Below are 17,594 nucleotides of genomic sequence, written 5' to 3' on the forward strand. Positions count from 1 at the left end.
ACCCTATATCAGGTGTGCATAATTATTAGGCAACGTCCTTTCCTTTGGCAAAATGGGTCAAAAGAAGGACTTGACAGGCTCAGAAAAGTCAAAAATAGTGAGATATCTTGCAGAGGGATGCAGCAGTCTCAAAATTGCAAAGCTTCTGAAGCGTGATCATCGAACAATCAAGCGTTTCATTCAAAATAGTCAACAGGGTCGCAAGAAGCGTGTGGAAAAACCAAGGCGCAAAATAACTGCCCATGAACTGAGAAAAGTCAAGCGTGCAGCTGCCAAGCAGTGGCGTGTCTAGAAAATTTTTGTTGGGGGGGCCAGGTAGAGGCACAGATTTGGAGAAGGGTAGCAGATGTAAATGGCAGATAATGTTAAAAACAATTCTACCAACCGTTAACCATAATTCAATAACCCTGTAAACCTAATAACCGAATGCGCTTTTAACTCTTATTAGAATGAGATTTTAACCACTATGGTGCAAAGTTTTTAGATACTGCGTTGATAAAGTACAAGAGATACAATCAGTCAGTGTTTATTCAGCAGTCAAGGACATCAATATTTGCATAGTATTTTTACTGACATGTAGTGCACATATGTTTTGGGCAAAAACATTTTTGAATATTAAAATACGAACATTTTTAACATACAATTGGCAAATTAGCCAATGCCAATGCAAAACCAATGCCTGTTAAAAAAAAGAAGATAATCTTCTCACAAACTGGTGTTTGATTTTGAAACTGGAAAAAAATGGGGAAACAACTGAAAAGACTAACATTTGAATAAAACCTGAAAGGAAGTAAATACTTTCTATGCTGCCTTATGGTAAACTTTGGTAATATTGATGTATAAAGAACAACACTGGCTGATGATGAAATACTGTCAGCTGGCATGGTGACACTGCCAGTATTAACCTGCAGGAAAAAGGAAAAAGTGCCCCCCCCAGCAGTTTAGTATTTATAGTTGAAAGAAATCTGATACTACGGTAACTTTTTGAATCTTAAATTGTATATTTTTTGTATTCACTGTATTTTTTGGGACAAAAAATTGGGCATTTTGACTACAGACCGGCCCACCAGGTATTAAAGCCATAAAGCCTTTGAATTACAAAAAATAAATAAATAAATAAGTCATCAGCCCACCGTGCAAATGTCCGATGGCTAGTCCAGCTATGTTAACTTGTTAATCTTTCGCCGAAAAAATGTTTTCTGCGGTGCTGTCGTTCGGGCTTGGCTCTCCTACCTTTGCTAACATGATGCTCATAGTGCAGAAACCGGTGCTGCATTCACTTACCCTCGGATATCTGAGCTTCACTGTGAAACCATAATCGTACATTTGATATTTCATTAAATTTTATTGTTTTAGCTTCGGGGTGGCACCTGGGGTGGCCAGTCTGCCACCCCGCTGGACACGCCACTGCTGCAGACCCTGAAATGGGATACAGCCCCTGAATTGGGACACAGCCAAAGAGTTGAGCGTGCACGGGCAGAAATGTTGAGAGCGCGAGCAACACATTGCGAGCAAGCGCAAATGCAAAAACTGAGCGAGAGGGGCTGCTATTGTGTGTGTATATGGATAATAGCAAACACTGAAATACATTTTTTGCACGCAGCAATGAATTTAGTTCACTCAAATTTAGGTTTTTCTTCACTCAAAATAAATTTCTTCTCAAAATGCAACACTTGCACCTGCAATTTTTTTTAACATGCGCTCAGAATAATGGCACAAAAATAACGCCATAGCTGGAGTGGGACACAGCCATGGTGCAGGGAAATTAGACTTTTGTTTTCAACGAGACAGTAAAACATGTTTCATTGTTCTGTTCCAGTTGGTGGCGGTAATGCACCAGAAACGTTGTTTGCCAACCGCCATCACACATAAAGAAGAAGTAATCATCCACAGAGCAGAAAGTGGGCTTAGAACACGGTGGATCGTACTTTTATCTTCCACGGGGACTTTTATATTTTTTTCAAGTCGGCTAAAGCAAAGATCGTGTGGCTGTGCTGAGCTTCCTTACTGCTCGCCCTCTGGTCTCCGGCAGATCAAGTTTCTGTTTCTGATGCTTGATTGGAAAGATATACGCTCTCGTAGCTCACGCAGCTTGGTCTCTGCAAGGTATATCTACTTGGCCTCTCGGTGACAACGCCAAGTCATCCTGTCGGTCAGTTTGGAATAAATCACCTGTAAACAAATAACTTGCCTTCGTGGTGATTGACGGGAGTAACATGCTGGGGAGTGGAGGTCAGTGAGCCCACTGTCTCTACCAGTCCTAGTCCAACTGCAAAGCCCCGCTTGCCTCCTTCTCCGCGCGTGGATCTTTAGTTTGAATCAGAGGGGATCGAGGGTGAGTACATTATAATTATATTGGTTGCCTAACTCTATAACTGTCTACAGGGTTTCTCTCTCTTAGCTAATTTTGTTTTCGTCTGTATGTTCTGTTCGGCCCCTGTCATTTTGTCTGACTGGAGTTTCCAGCAATTCAGCACCTTATTTATTTTAATCATTTGTGTTCACCTATTTGTTTTCCTTCATATGAAGTAGGGCTGCCAAGATTAGTCGACTAGTCATGATCGTGGACTAATCCAATTTAATAGTCGACGCCTCGCAGGAATAAGTAGTAGGATTTAAGAGTGTAATAACGGACTGAAACAGAAGATGGCAGCACTGCATGCACAAGGATGTCAGCTGCCGTTAAACCCAGAAGAAGAAGAAGAAGCTGTGTCCCAGAATTCATAGCGCGGCCGTACTCAATTTTCAACAATGGCGGCAGCTAGTTAGTTTTAATATTACTCTTATTATTCTTTCAGTTTTGTTTGGCTTTTTTTCAGTATTTTATTTGTTTCTGAGTAAATCGGTTTGGCTGAGATTAAAGTTATCGTTTTTACACAGCTGAATAAACATCAAGCAGACAACTGATTATCTTAAGTTTGAGATGCTCAAGAATATACTCCGGTGTCCTGTTATATTTTAAATAGCAAGGAGCAGACGACGGAGTTTATTCAACTTCACCAAAACAATCTGCAAATTTCATTAAAATTTATATTATCTTGTCTTTATTTTTAGTTAGCACCTTAAAAGCTTAAAGCTGTAAACTAATGATAATTATATAAGAGCAGATGCATGCTGGTGCAATAAGCTGTACGTTTGGGTTTTTTTTTTTTTTACTTAAAAAGAGGTTATACACACACAATACGGTAATATTATGTTGAAGCACAGTATGTATCACACTGCGAGGCTCCTGCCTACGATAGCCGTAATGCTCCGACAATCCATCAAGCGGTGCGGGTTCGTAGCTTAGCAAAGTCATACTAAAACATTTGACAGATTTTCGAGCGCTGTGTACCACATAAAATCATTTTGAGGTCAGTAAACACAACCAGAATTCATACATAAGGCACACAGTATTATAAGGGGCACTGTCGATTATCAGAAAAATCAAAGGATTGATTTTAAGTGTGCCGTATGAACGGTATGATATGGCCCAGCCCTAGTTGTTACTGACTCTATGAGGCACAATAATGCCATACAATACAACGCTCTGCAGCAGTGCTCTACAACAGTGTTTCCTAACCACTGTGCCGCGGCACACAATTGGTCCAAAAATACAATTTAATAATTACTACAAGTAGAGCAGGGCGATATGGCCAAAAATATTTATCACGATATATATTTGAAAATTTGCGATAACAATATAATTGACAATACAATTGATGCGAGACAAAATACAACTCCACAACTTTACTAGCGCAAAAAAAACACCATCCATTCATTTTCACTTAAGCAAGAAGCTGTTTTTTTTATGTGCTATAAAGCTATATAAAAATGTAACAGTGCAAATGCAAATTCCTTGCTGAAAGTTTAACCAAAAGGCATTTCCAGTAGAAATGGGCTGACATATCCTGAGCATAACCATGTATAATATCCACTGAAGTTAAAAGAGGTGCTTTGCAACATTAAACTGCAGTGTGCCAAATAAAAAAAGTCAAATATGTATTTTTCTGAACATAAGGTGCACGGGATTAGGCCTATAAGACACATTAAGCTAAACAAAGCAGTCAGATAAATCAAACTACTCAACTCATTCTTCTTGCTTCCTCCACTTCTGTACCATTGATTCATTAATGCTGTATTCTATCACAGCTGCTCTATTCCCATGTTGTTGCAGTATATTAATAACCCTAATCTCATATTGTGGATGGATTATGTCAGTTGTTCTCCTGACTGAAGTTTGGTCCGTGCGATTGCATTTGTCTCTAACCATCAGGAACCTTCACGTTAACTTTTATTGAGTGGAAAAATGGTAGCTTTCATCCTGGAGCTTCACTGTTTATGTTATGCTAACATAGCCGTGTCGCTAGCGATCACGTAGCACGTCATTATATACCACCTAGCCCAACTTCAGTAACCCTACAAACGTCACTGCTGTTTAGTTTTCTGTCTTCATTTATGTTGGAAGTGACAGCAGAGCAGTACGTTTGAATTTTTGTCCAATTATTTCCCCTCAGTCTCCACTGAATGCCTTGACTGGGTAAGGGGCCCATATAGCTCAGCAGCAGTTTTCAGAAAGGATATGACTTTGCAGGAGCAGGAGGAATTAACTGAACTGAGACAACACCGTGGTTTAAAGCTGAGCTTTGCTGATCTATCTTTGGACAGTTTTTGGTTGACTGCTGCCCAGGAGTTCCCCATTCTTGCAAACAGAGCCATTTTGACATTGCTCCCATTTTCTACAACATATCTATGTGAGCAAAGCTTTTCGAGCATGGCTGCTATAAAAACTAAAAACAGAGAGAGATTAAGAACTGTTAAGGAAGAACTTCATGTATGCTTTTCTTCAATTCCTGCCAGAATATCATCTTTATGTTCATCTAGACTAGCCCAGGTTTCACACTGAGTGAGTATAAACAAACTGAGAGACTAACTTGCCATTATATGTACTGTATGAAGGTACAATGTGTCATTTTGGAGCAAGTTTGGTAGGTGGTGTGCCACTGGATATTTTTAACCTATAAAATGTGCCGCGACTCAAAAACGGTTGAAAAACAATGCCCTACAATAAATCTCACTGAATAGAAAAATGAAGATGTTTGCTGTCACAGGCAACTGGGAATGGAGTCTAATGGAGGAGCAGCTCAGCCAGTGCAGTGAGAAACATCGGTACTTCATATAAGGTGGCAAAAATAAAATCTCCACCACTATTGTACAGACACTGCGGACACGCAGTTTAAAGAGAAGATTTTAACATAAAATTTCCCCCTTTTCCCACTCTAGTAGTTGAGCTGTCTCACTCTAACCTCCAACATTCCGTCCCATACACACACATTATAAAGTCTGAAACGGGGGGGGGCGGAAAGCATGAAACTTAAACTGGGGCTGAACGTATAATAGATACAGTGGCTTGCAAAAGTATTTGGCCCTCTTGAACTTTTCCACATTTTGTCTCATTACAGCCACAAACATGAATCAATGTTATTGGAATTCCACGTGAAAGACCAACACAAAGTGGTGTACACCTGAGAAGTGGAACAAAAATCATACATGATTCCAAACATTTTTTACAAATACATAACTGAAAAGTGGGGTTTGCATAATTAATCAGCCCCCTGAGTCAATACTTGCCAGAACCACCTTTTGCTGCAATTACAGCTGCCAGTCTTTTAGGGTATGTCTCTACCAGCTTTGCACATCTAGAGACTGAAATTCTTGCCCATTCTTCTTTGCTCAGTCAGATTAGATGGACAGCGTTTGTGAACAGCAGTTTTCAGATCTTGCCACAGATTCTCGATTGGATTTAGATCTGGACTTTGACTGGGTCATTCTAACACATGGATATGTTTTGTTTTAAACCGTTCCATTGTTGCCCTGGCTTTATGTTTAGGGTCGTTGTCCTGCTGGAAGGTGAACCTCCACCCCAGTCTCAAGTCTTTTGCAGACTCCAAGAGGTTTTCTTCCAAGATTGCCCTGTATTTCGCTCCATCCATCTTCCCATCAACTCTGACCAGCTTCCCTGTCCCCGCTGATGTCCAGAGCATGATTCACCATATTTGACAGTTTGGTGTGTTCAGAGTGATGTGCAGAGGGGGGCCGAATACTTTTGCAAGCTACTGTGTTAAATAAAATAAAATAAATAAAAGCTGAATAGGGAGCTTGTAAATCAGAATCGAGTCAGCTATAGAAATTAGTGACGATACCCAGCCCTATTATTATTTTAAACCTCTAGCAGTTCAACACTTACCTTTGTACAATTTTAAGCTAATCATTGGACTTGAAAGACTTGAATTGCAATCAATCACAAAAACATTTGAATGGTAATGTATGTAAAGGTATATATCAGAAATTTTAAGAAAGTGGAAATAAAGATTCCTTTGGTATTTCAGATTGGGACTTTGACTCCTGACCAGGGTCTCTATCCAGAAGAGCCCTGTCATGTATTAAAACATAACTTTCTGCTCTAGCAGTCCAGTCCAGGTCCACTGCGGCCGACCTGTTTGTAACCTCTGGTCTAAATGTTTGGTGTCAGAAGACTCCATAGGTCCCACAGCCTCTTCATGATACCCCTTCTACCAGGATTACTTGCACAGTAGCATTCCAACAGTCTCCTGTTCTCATCCCTTGTCCTTCTTGTTCTAAGAAACATACTTCTCATGAGTGCGTTCTGGTTCCTGAACACTTGACACAGGCATGCTTAAAGTCAGAGACTGCATCCTCCTGAGGACCTGGCCTTCGTGTTTTAAGTGGGGCGAGTCCAGCTGTGTGTAGGTGAAGCGAACGGCTGTGAAATTGGAGGGTTTAGGCTTCAGTTTTGCAACACAAGCTTTGTCCGGGGAGTTGAATAAACTCAGCTTTCTGCTCCTTGCTATCTAAAGTATAACAGTACACAGGTGTAAATTCTCAACCATCTCACATTTCTGTTGTCACGGCCCAGGCCAGTTAACTGGAGGACTCAAATGTGGGACCCACACATACACCCCGTAAACGGGAAAAAACAAACAAAACTTTATTTCATTTTCAAAAAGCAAAAACGTGTAGATATGAGTCACGAAATAATGGACTAAGGTTTTCCTGTCTGCTTGGGAACCAAACTTGAAACAATGACTAGCTTTCTAATGAATAATTGGCAAACTTAAATCTTCATAGAAAGTCCATTCTCGTGAGCATAGAGGAAAGGCACAGGCTGCGGGAAATGCACTGGGAGTCTCTGCACGCTGCAACAAGAGGAGAGTGGTTTTAGTGATAAAGCTTGGGGAAAATGTCCGGGAAAAGCATGACAGTCGTTTGCCTTACTGTTCGCGGGCGAGGTGTAGACACAGGAAGTACAAGGTCCTTGATTCAGGTGCTCAATCAGCCGGGCGGGGGGAAGGAGGTCTGGCACCATGGACCGGGTGGCCTCAGGAACAGGTGGCCCAGTGCCCAGTCAGGTTCAGTCTGTAAAGACAAAAGTATTTTGTCTTGTGTCAATTATATCATCAGTTATATCGTTATCGCAAATTTTCAAATGTATATCGTGATAAATATTTTTGGTCATATCGCCCTGCTCTACTTGGAACAGGCCATTCCGTGACTGCTCTCACTTTTGCAGGGTCCGTCTTCAACTGCACTCCTAATAACACATACCCCAGAAAAGCAATAGTTTTAGCATGAAACTCACACTTTTCTGCCTTTACAAAAACATATTCTCGAGGAGGCTCTGCAGCACTGCCCGTATATGGGTCTGATGCTCCTCTAGTGACTTAGAGAAAACGAATATATCGTCCAGCAAAGTGATATATATATATATATATATATATATATATATATATATATATATATATATGAATAAAAAAACACCCAGCACGCCCCTGCGGGCGGTTTATCCTTCAAGCTCGGGTCCTCTACCAGAGGCCTGGGAGCTTGAGGGTCCTACGCAGTATCTTAGCTGTTCCCAGGACTGCGCTCTTCTGGACAGAGATCTCCGATGTTATTCCCCGGATCTGCTGGAGCCACTCGCCTAGCTTGGGAGTCACCGCACCTAGTGCTCCGATTACCACGGGGACCACCGTTACCTTCACCCTCCACATCCTCTCGAGCTCTTCTCTGAGCCCTTGGTATTTCTCCAGCTTCTCGTGTTCCTTCTTCCTGATATTGCTGTCATTCGGAACCGCTACATCGATCACTACGGCCGTCTTCTTCTGTTTGTCTACCACCACTATGTCCGGTTGGTTAGCCACCACCATTTTGTCCGTCTGTATCTGGAAGTCCCACAGGATCTTAGCTCGGTCATTCTCCACCACCCTTGGGGGCATCTCCCATTTTGACCTCGGGACTTCTAGGTTATACTCGGCACAGATGTTCCTGTACACTATGCCGGCCACTTGGTTATGGCGTTCCATGTATGCCTTGCCTGCTAGCATCTTGCACCCTGCTGTTATGTGCTGGATTGTCTCTGGGGCATCTTTACACAGCCTGCACCTGGGGTCTTGCCTGGTGTGATAGACCCCAGCCTCTATGGATCTTGTACTCAGAGCTTGTTCTTGTGCTGCCATGATTAGTGCCTCTGTGCTGTCTTTCAGTCCAGCTTTGTCCAGCCACTGGTAGGATTTCTGGATATCAGCCACCTCCTCTATCTGCCGGTGGTACATACCGTGCAGGGGCCTGTCCTTCCATGATGGTTCCTCGTCTCCCTCCTCTTTCTTGGGTTTCTGCTGCCTGAGGTATTCACTGAGCACTCGGTCAGTTGGGGCCATCTTCCCAATGTATTCTTGGATGTTCCTTGTCTCATCCTGGACTGTGGTGCTGACACTCACCAGTCCCCGGCCCCCTTCCTTCCGCTTAGCGTACAGCCTCAGGGTGCTGGACTTGGGGTGAAACCCTCCATGCATGGTCAGGAGCTTTCTTGTCTTTATGTCAGTGGCTTCTATCTCCTCCTTTGGCCAGCCTATTACCCCAGCAGGGTACCTGATCACGGGCAGGGCGTACGTGTTGATGGCCCGGATCTTGTTCTTACCATTCAGCTGACTCCTCAGGACTTGCCTGACCCTCTGCAGGTACTTGGTGGTTGCAGCCTTTCTAGCGGCCTCTTCATGGTTCCCATTTGCCTGCGGGATCCCCAGGTACTTGTAACTGTCCTCTATGTCTGCAATGTTGCCTTCTGGTAGTTCAATCCCCTCAGTTCTGACTACCTTCCCTCTCTTTGTTACCATCCGACTACACTTCTCCAGTCCGAACGACATTCCAATGTCATTGCTGTATAGCCTGGTAGTGTGGATCAGTGAATCGATGTCTCGTTCACTCTTGGCATACAGCTTGATGTCATCCATGTACAGGAGGTGGCTGACAACTGCTCCGTTCCGTAGTCGGTATCCGTAGCCAGCTGGATAGCGTAGTGGTTAAACTACACGCCTTTGGAACAGAGGATCGCAAGTTCGATTCCTGCCTGGGGCGTCTGTATCCAGTAAGGGTCCTAAGGCTAGACCCCCTATGCTAAGCAAGCCTACCGCAGACATGAGCGAGACAGATAAATATGAAGGCATGCCGGCTCGGACGTCGCCCGGATCAACAAGGTCCGCGTCAGGTGTCGAGGAACCAGGGCACCCTGACGAAAAGTGGGCTACTGGAACAAGAAGGCATCGGTGGGCAAGGGACGAAAACAGGGCGTTGTTGGAATGCTACTACGCAAGTAACCCCGGCGGAAGGGGCTACATGAATAGGATGAGGGACCTATGGATTCTTCAATACCCAACATCCACAATGACGGCGAAACAACTAGTAGCTCAGTGTTCCAACATTCAAAAGAAGGGACTGCTCTCACAGCTAGAGATTGACGAGGTACAACTCGTCAATCAACTCGTACAAATGCTACGGCAAGGAGGAGTCAGGACGCCAGGTCAGGGGGGAGATATCATCACCCCCACCCGAGATTGGGCACATAGCCCCAAGTGCGATAGGAGAAGGATCGTTGAGTGCGAGAGGAACTGACCTGAAAAATAGGATCATGGCCAAGCTTGAAACCTGGATCCCCCGTAGCCAGTTACCAAGATTACGTGAAGTACCCTCAGAAGGTCTGCTAGATGATGTTAATGCAGCACTACGGGCAATACCTACAACCACGATTACCGACACTAACAAGCTGATCTACAATACGGCAGCAGTGATCAGTGAGATGCTTGGCTACAAGTTGAACAGCCACAAGGGGCAGTACCCTCCATGGAGAAGGAGGCTAGAGGGCAAGATCAAAGTAGCACGGAGGGAGGTTAGCCAACTAACAGAGTTGCAGAAAGGTGCGACAAATAAGGTGCCTAAGAAATACAGCAAGCTGTCCATACCTGAGGCCTTGGAAACTGCCAAGCAAAGACTCACAGCCTTGGCCAGCCGCTTGAGGAGGTACACCAGAGAGATAGAAGGCAGGAGAATAAACCAGCTGTTCTCCACAGAACTAGCAAAGGTGTACTCTCAGTGGCAAGGGAACAATAAGAGAACAGCACCACCAAGGCTGGAGACGGAGCAATACTGGAAGAGCATATGGGAGAAGGATGCAACCCATAACGGCAATGCTCAGTGGCTAGTGGATCTGAGGGCAGACCACAGCGACCTCCCTGAACAGGGTCCAGTAACCATCACAGTGGCAGATATCCAAGAAAGGGTCTCCAGTATGAAGAGTTGGACAGCACCAGGGCCCGACATGGTTCACGCCTACTGGCTGAAGAAGCTGACTGCACTCCACGAGCGTCTGGCAGCACAAATGAACCAGCTGCTAGTTAACGAGAGACACCCGGAATGGCTAACTGAAGGCCGAACGGTCCTGATCCCCAAGGACCCCAAGAAGGGACCGGTCCCCTCCAACTACCGACCAATAACCTGCCTCAGTACTACATGGAAGCTCCTGTCAGGCATCATATCGGCTAAGATGAACAGGCACATGGGTCAATACATGAGCGGGACACAGAAAGGAATTGGCAAGAATACCTCTATACACAGTTCGCGCGATTGCAAAGTGAAAGCAAAAAAACCACTGTCAATATGTGACATATTGTGTGTGTGTGTGTGTGTGTGTGTGTGTGTGTGTGTGTGTATATTTATTAGGGGTGCAACAATACTTGTATTGATATTGAACCGTTCGATACAGCGCTTTTGGTTCCGTACGCATATGTATCGAACAATACAAAAATTGTAATTTATTTCATCAACTTTTCTTCTGACGATGCTGTCTGTGTTGAGCGCTCAGTGGATCTGCGATTGACAGTGCAGCCTAGGCTCAGTAGTCGAACGCAGATTCACTGAGCACAGGGCAAGCTAGCGAGACAGAAGTTAAGCTCTCCTTGAAAGATGGCAAATGTCCCCCACCCTCATTCAGATCTGGCGTTTGGAACTATTTTGGTTTTTATGTGAGGTATGACCCTGAAGGTAAGCGCATCATGGACAAAAGTAAAACAGTATGTTGGATGTGCCACGCAATGCTCAATTACATTGGTGGGAGCTAGTGTGTTAGCGCAGTTAGCTCGTTAACATGTTGGCCGTCCAGCCCCACGCACGGGGCGATCCGCGGTAGCTCGTTAACGGAGATTTGCCGTGTTGTGGCGTTAAGGTCATTTCAATGAGATTAATGCTGACAGCACTAGTGGGAACACAACGAATATGACTGCACATTTACGCCGACATCATCCTAGTGCAAAGACAAGTGGAAGCAGACAAAAACAACAGGCATGCATGCTACAAACTTTACCTGAGTCATTTAGACAGCCGTTAGCACATGATTCTCCTTATGGGGACCTGATATGTTTAATATGCTGCTGAGAATATAGCCAAGAAGAAGCGTATAGTATAGCTTTTATTTTGGAAAATGCCATTTCTCTGTAATAAACTCTCTTTTCCAAAGATGAGTGATTTCTCGATCAGATAGATTTATTTTTTATTAAATAATTCAAATTCAAATTTTATTTGTCACGTACACAGTCATACACAGTACGATATGTAGTGAAATGCTTGGACAACTGCTCGTGACCTAAAGAAAACAAAAAAGGAAAAGGCTATGAATAAGATAGGAAATAAATATGAAAAATTAAAAAGGGTAAATTTAACTAGGAAGGAATAAAATATAAATTAAGGTTAAAAATGAAATAACTGTACAACACAAATTAGAATGAAGGGTAAATTTAACTGGGAAGAATAAGATAAAGATAAATATATAAATTAAAGTTGAAAATAAAATAACTGTACAACAAAATACACAATACACAATATAGAACTATATAAGAATGTATGAAGAAATCTAAATATAAATAAATATATACACAATAACAGCAGCTGTACAAGTATTAACCGGAAATGAAGAATATAGTGACCAGTGTTGTGCAAAAACAAAGTCCAGAAAGTCCAGTGTGTGTGTAAGAACCATATGTGTGGGTCAGTACTGTGTGGTGGTGTGATTGAGAGACTGTATCGCCTGCGGGAAGAAGCTCCTCCTCAGTCTCTCTGTGTTGGTCTTCAGGGAGCGGAATCGCTTTCCTGACCTCAACAGAGAGAACAGTCTGTTGTTGGGATGGCTGAGGTCCTTCACGATCTTCCTGGCCTTGGTCCAGCACCGCCTGCTGTAGATTGAGTGCAGGTCAGGGAGCTCGGAGCGGATGGTGTGCTCAGCTGACCGCACAACCCTCTGTTTTATTACTTTGTTGTTTCAGCAACATTAAATTTAAAAACTGTACTTTTGAGTTTATTTGTGTGTGTGTGTGTGTGTGTGTGTGTGTGTGTGTGTGTATATGTATATACATAATATTTTTTTTGTTTTTTTTACTCATGGGGATGCGCATGATCTGAATTACACAATGTATCATCTGTACTTTTTGTAGGTTTCGTAGTTTCATAACGTTGTTGTTATGTTAACGTAATGTTTTGGTTCTTTGTCATTATACAAAAGGGGGAAAGCATGGTGAAACCTCGGCACATTGATGACCTCAACAAAAATCACCCAACACCAGCTAATACAGATGGGCCAGTTGTGATCCCCATGGAAAAGACTTTTACTACTATGAAGCTACCCAGAAGATGCCGGCGCACTGACACTGGGGACAGGTTTACCTGTGATCACTGTGAAAAGTCTTTTACTCAGAAAAACAGCTTAAAAAAACATCAGCTCATCCACACTGGAGTTAAAGCATTCAGCTGTGATCAGTGTGGAAAGTCTTTTACTTACATGAAGGGTTTGAAACGTCATCAACTCATCCACACTGGCATTAAACGATTTGTCTGTGATCATTGTGAAAAGGCTTTTACTTATAAGTGTGCCTTAAAAAAACATCAGCACATTCACACTGGTGCTAAACCATTTGTCTGTGATCAGTGTGGCAAGACTTTTGCTCACGTGGATAGTTTAAAAACTCATGGCCTCATCCACACTGGTGCTAAACCATTTATCTGTGATCAGTGTGGAAACGCTTTTGCTCATAAGGAGAGTTTAAAACGTCATCGACTCATCCATGCTGGAATTAAGTCATTTGTCTGTGATCAGTGTGGAATGGCTTTTACTCGTAATAGCAGCTTAAAACAACATCAGCTCACCCACACTGGCATTAAACCATTCAGCTGTGATCAGTGTGGAAAGGCTTTTTCTCATAATGGCAGCTTAAAACAACATCAGCTCATCCACACTGGATTTAAACCATTTTGTTGTGATCAGTGTGGAATGGCTTTTACTGTTAATGGCAGCTTAAAAAAACATCAGCTCACCCACACTGGATTTAAAGCATTTCGCTGTGATCTGTGTGGAAAGTTTTTTACTCAGGATGGCAGCTTAAAAAAACATCAGCTCATCCACACTGGATTTAAAGCATTCAGTTGTGATCAGTGTGGAAAGTGTTTTAATCAGAATGGCAACTTAAAAAAACATCAGCTCACCCACACTAGAGTCAAAGCATTCAGCTGTGATCAGTGTGGAAAGTGTTTTGCTCAGAATGGCACCTTAAAAAGACATCAGCTCATCCACACTGGAGTTAAACCATTCAACTGTGATCAGTGTGGGAATTCTTTTAGTCACAGGAGTTCCTTGAAAGAACATCAGCTCGTCCACAATGGCACTAAACTATTTGTCTGTGGTCAATGTGGAAAGGCTTTTACTTACATGAGGGTTTTAAAAACTCATCAGCTCGTCCACACTGGTGTTAAACCATTTGTCTGTGATCTTTGTGGAAAGGCTTTTCCTGACATTTGGGTTTTAAAAAAACATAAACTCATTCACACTGGTACTAAACCATTTGTCTGTGGTCAGTGTGGAAAGGCTTTCGGTCGCATAGATACTTTAAAACATCATGAACTAATCCACACTGAAGTTAAATAGTTTTTATATCGTCAGTGCTGAAAGGTTTTTACTTGTGTCAATATATTTAAAAAGCATCAGATTATTCATAATGGAATTAAAGCGTTTGTCATCAGTGTAGAAAGTTTTACTCAGATTAGATTCTTAAATTTGCATAAGCTTATCTATGCTGGAGTTAAACACTGTCATTGTGCATAGTGTTGACATTCTTTTGCTAGGTTTTGTCATCTAAAAGAAAAATCCCAATCTCACCAACTATTAAACCGCTGAAATATGAGGAGTATGGAAAGTCTTTTATCCATAACACAAACGTATTAAGGATCAGCAAACCCATACTGTGTGTCCTTTTGGAGACGGTGAGAAGCACAGAGGATCTGAACAAATCTGCTGAATGCTAGGTCAAACTTCGAAAGCTTGAGATCAGGCTTCACAGAATTCAGCTTTAATAATTGTCATCAGAGGCAAGAAAGAATACATGTGTGTAAATGAGAGGGAGACAGGTGTAACAGTGGTCAAAGGACACTTGGCAAAGGATGATGAAGATGGAGCTACCAGGCAGAATGAAAAGGTCTTGCGACTTTTACCTTTGCCATAAAAAATGTTTTAGTAGGATGTACATATTGATTGTAACAGTACTTAAATCTGTAAGTATTCTAACATGAATTGCTTGCAGTGAAGGATAGGAGGGTTAACAATTAGAAAAAGTGCTGTAGCTTTATTCTTGCTGTAGTATGTAGTTTCTCCATGTGGTGGAACATGTCCTTTTGTCTGTGAAGGTTCTCAGTCATCCAGGTCATCATAGTCAAAGGAGCTTGCAAAGAAAAGCGTCTGGACTTCTTTAAGTTACTTGAAGACATTTCACCTCTCATCCGAGAAGCTTCTTCAGTTCTAAGGTCAAATGGTGGAGAGTCCCAGATATAAACCTAGTGGGAGTATCGCCCCACAGAGGGACATCAGGGGGTCCTTTTGGCATCCAGCATGTAAGAAGACTTTCTTTGAATTGTTCATGTTACTTTCTTACATGTTCTAATTTTTAATCAAACTGTTTAATAAAGAGCAGCAGAGTCCTTTCAGAAACTCCTGATTGTTGTTTCATAAATCTAATGGCTCTTTACTAGAAACCTAAATTAAAGTCATTAAGAGGCCACTGATGCAGCAAGGCTTAGAAATCTATGTACACATAATAAAAATTTACTGTTCAGTAAAGATTGAATTGAGGAAAAGGTTGTCATGTTAATATAATGCAAAAAATGTTGACTTTATCTGTTCTGTGCAAACATCTGTGAACTTGCAGACCAAACATTACCATCATGTGATCACAAGGAGAAGCAAAACGTCTGCACAGACTACGTTCTTGGTCAATCTGAAAGGCCTGTTGATGTTTACTTGGCTGTTCATCATGAGATAATTAGTGAAGTAAATGCTGTGCTGTTTCTGTTGTAACTTGCCCATGTGAAATGTGTTTTAAATGGTCTCTGTTGTCCTAAAAATGATGAGTCGGTTTAGCTGCATGAAGAGAAAATGAAACCTGTAATTTTTATGTTGTATTGCAAATATTATTGTATTTCATCAATTTGTGTCATTTTAACTGGGAAGTATGTGTAAAATTAAGTGTATCCTATAAGTATTTAGATATATAAAAGATATGATGTATCTTTCTTATTTTCTGTGAACTTACTTATACATTACTTAAAAGTTATGTCAGTATAGTAATTTCTTTGTTCTCTGTAAGAAAATGACTTTCTATCCCTTTATCTATTCTCACACTGAAAACGCTACATGCAGATGAACATAATCCCTTTGTTGTAGTTTACCTACCATTAAGTATTTGTGGATAAATATAATTATATGCAATTTCAAAAAAGAATTGAAATTGCATATAATTACAGTGGAATTATACCATTTATCACAGGACCACACACAACCCCACACGTGCATTTCAAATCCCCTGCAACTGTATTGTCATGTGCCATGTGTGGTAAAACACATTATTGTAGTGTACATTATTTTCACCATTTCTCACCAGTTATATCACAGTGGGTTTTCCAGATCTCGTACCAAATGATATACCAGCCTTTAGAAGACAGTGGTGTCTGACAGTCAAGTCACTGTAGAGCTGTTCAAGCTCAGGGGTCCTCTCATGGGCAATGTGCATGACACAAAAGAACAATATCAATTTTGCCAAAATTTGGAAAATCAAAGTACCACATGAAAGAATAAATGCACCTATGAAAGAGCAAGTATCACAGCTCTGGAGTTTTCTTGTTTACCATGCAGACACAACATTTTAATTCCTTTTTCCATTAAACAACATTTGCTTCTGCTCTCCTCAGGTGTGCTGGATTAGATCCATATGCAGTCTTCTGTACTGGATTGTAAAAATTGCTCTTTATGAGTTTATAAACAGGTTATCAAAGAGCGAATTTTTCAAATGGAAAAAACACACAAATGTGGTGGCAAAAAAACGAGGATCAGTTCTTGCCCACTTTTAATAACTTTATTGTGCATACGTTTTATGGAAGGAGCCCCACCTTGAGTATCAAACCATCAGCCAAAGAGCTTGCGACTCTCCTCAAATTGGCTGCAATGTGAACATCCACCTGTCTCTACAGGCTCTTGTTATTCGATGGCTACTTGATAGAAACATATGATAACGAAGGTGTAGAAAGATTCAGAAGATTCAAATTTTCTGTAGATAAAATGAATAGTGCATTTATTATGAGGAAAAAGTTTCAGAAAACCTAAAGCTGCAGTTGCAGTTATGACTTGCAAATGTTAAAATAGATTTTTTTACAATCCCACTACTTCTCACATGCATGTTCTGGGGAGCTTGCAGGAGTGCTCACAGACATATTCAATCTGTCCTTGGCCCACGCTGTGGTACCGGCCTGCTTCAAATCCACCTCCATCGTCCCGATACCCAAAAACTCCAACCCATCTTGCCTCAATGATTACCGCCCAGTAGCACTCACCCCCATCATCACTAAGTGCTTAGAGCGACTGGTCCTAGCACACTTCAAATCCTGTCTCCCCCCCACCCTGGACCCCCACCAATTCGCATACCGCCGGAACAGGAGCACAGAGGATGCAGTCTCCATCGCACTGCACTCTGTCCTCTCACACCTGGACAACAACAACACCTATGCCAGAATGCTGTTTATAGACTTCAGTTCAGCATTCAATACAATCCACCCCTCACAACTCATCAGGAAACTGACAGACCTGGGTATCAGTTCCCTCATCTGCAAATGGTTACTGGACTTCCTGACCAACCGCCCCCAACATGTCCGGCTGGATAACCGCTGCTCATCTACCATCA

General features: G+C 42.1%; 1 protein-coding gene across 1 annotated transcript; it reads left to right on the forward strand.

Annotated features, from left to right (window-relative positions):
- Positions 1-1,784: 1,784 nt before the first annotated feature.
- Positions 1,785-14,552, forward strand: LOC113019243 (gastrula zinc finger protein XlCGF46.1-like). The gene is made up of 2 exons (XM_026162805.1): positions 1,785-2,335; positions 12,881-14,552. Exon 2 carries the CDS (start codon positions 12,890-12,892, stop codon positions 14,294-14,296), a length of 1,407 nt encoding a protein of 468 aa, XP_026018590.1. The 5' UTR covers positions 1,785-2,335; positions 12,881-12,889; the 3' UTR covers positions 14,297-14,552.
- The last annotated feature ends 3,042 nt before the right edge of the window (positions 14,553-17,594 follow it).

This window comes from Astatotilapia calliptera, chromosome 3, assembly GCF_900246225.1.
Source record: "Astatotilapia calliptera chromosome 3, fAstCal1.2, whole genome shotgun sequence".
Classification (NCBI taxonomy): domain Eukaryota; kingdom Metazoa; phylum Chordata; class Actinopteri; order Cichliformes; family Cichlidae; genus Astatotilapia; species Astatotilapia calliptera.

Bases quoted from the DNA above. Each gene is read 5' to 3' on its own strand.
- LOC113019243 (XM_026162805.1), top strand. From the start codon at position 12,890: ATGGTGAAACCTCGGCACATTGATGACCTCAACAAAAATCACCCAACA.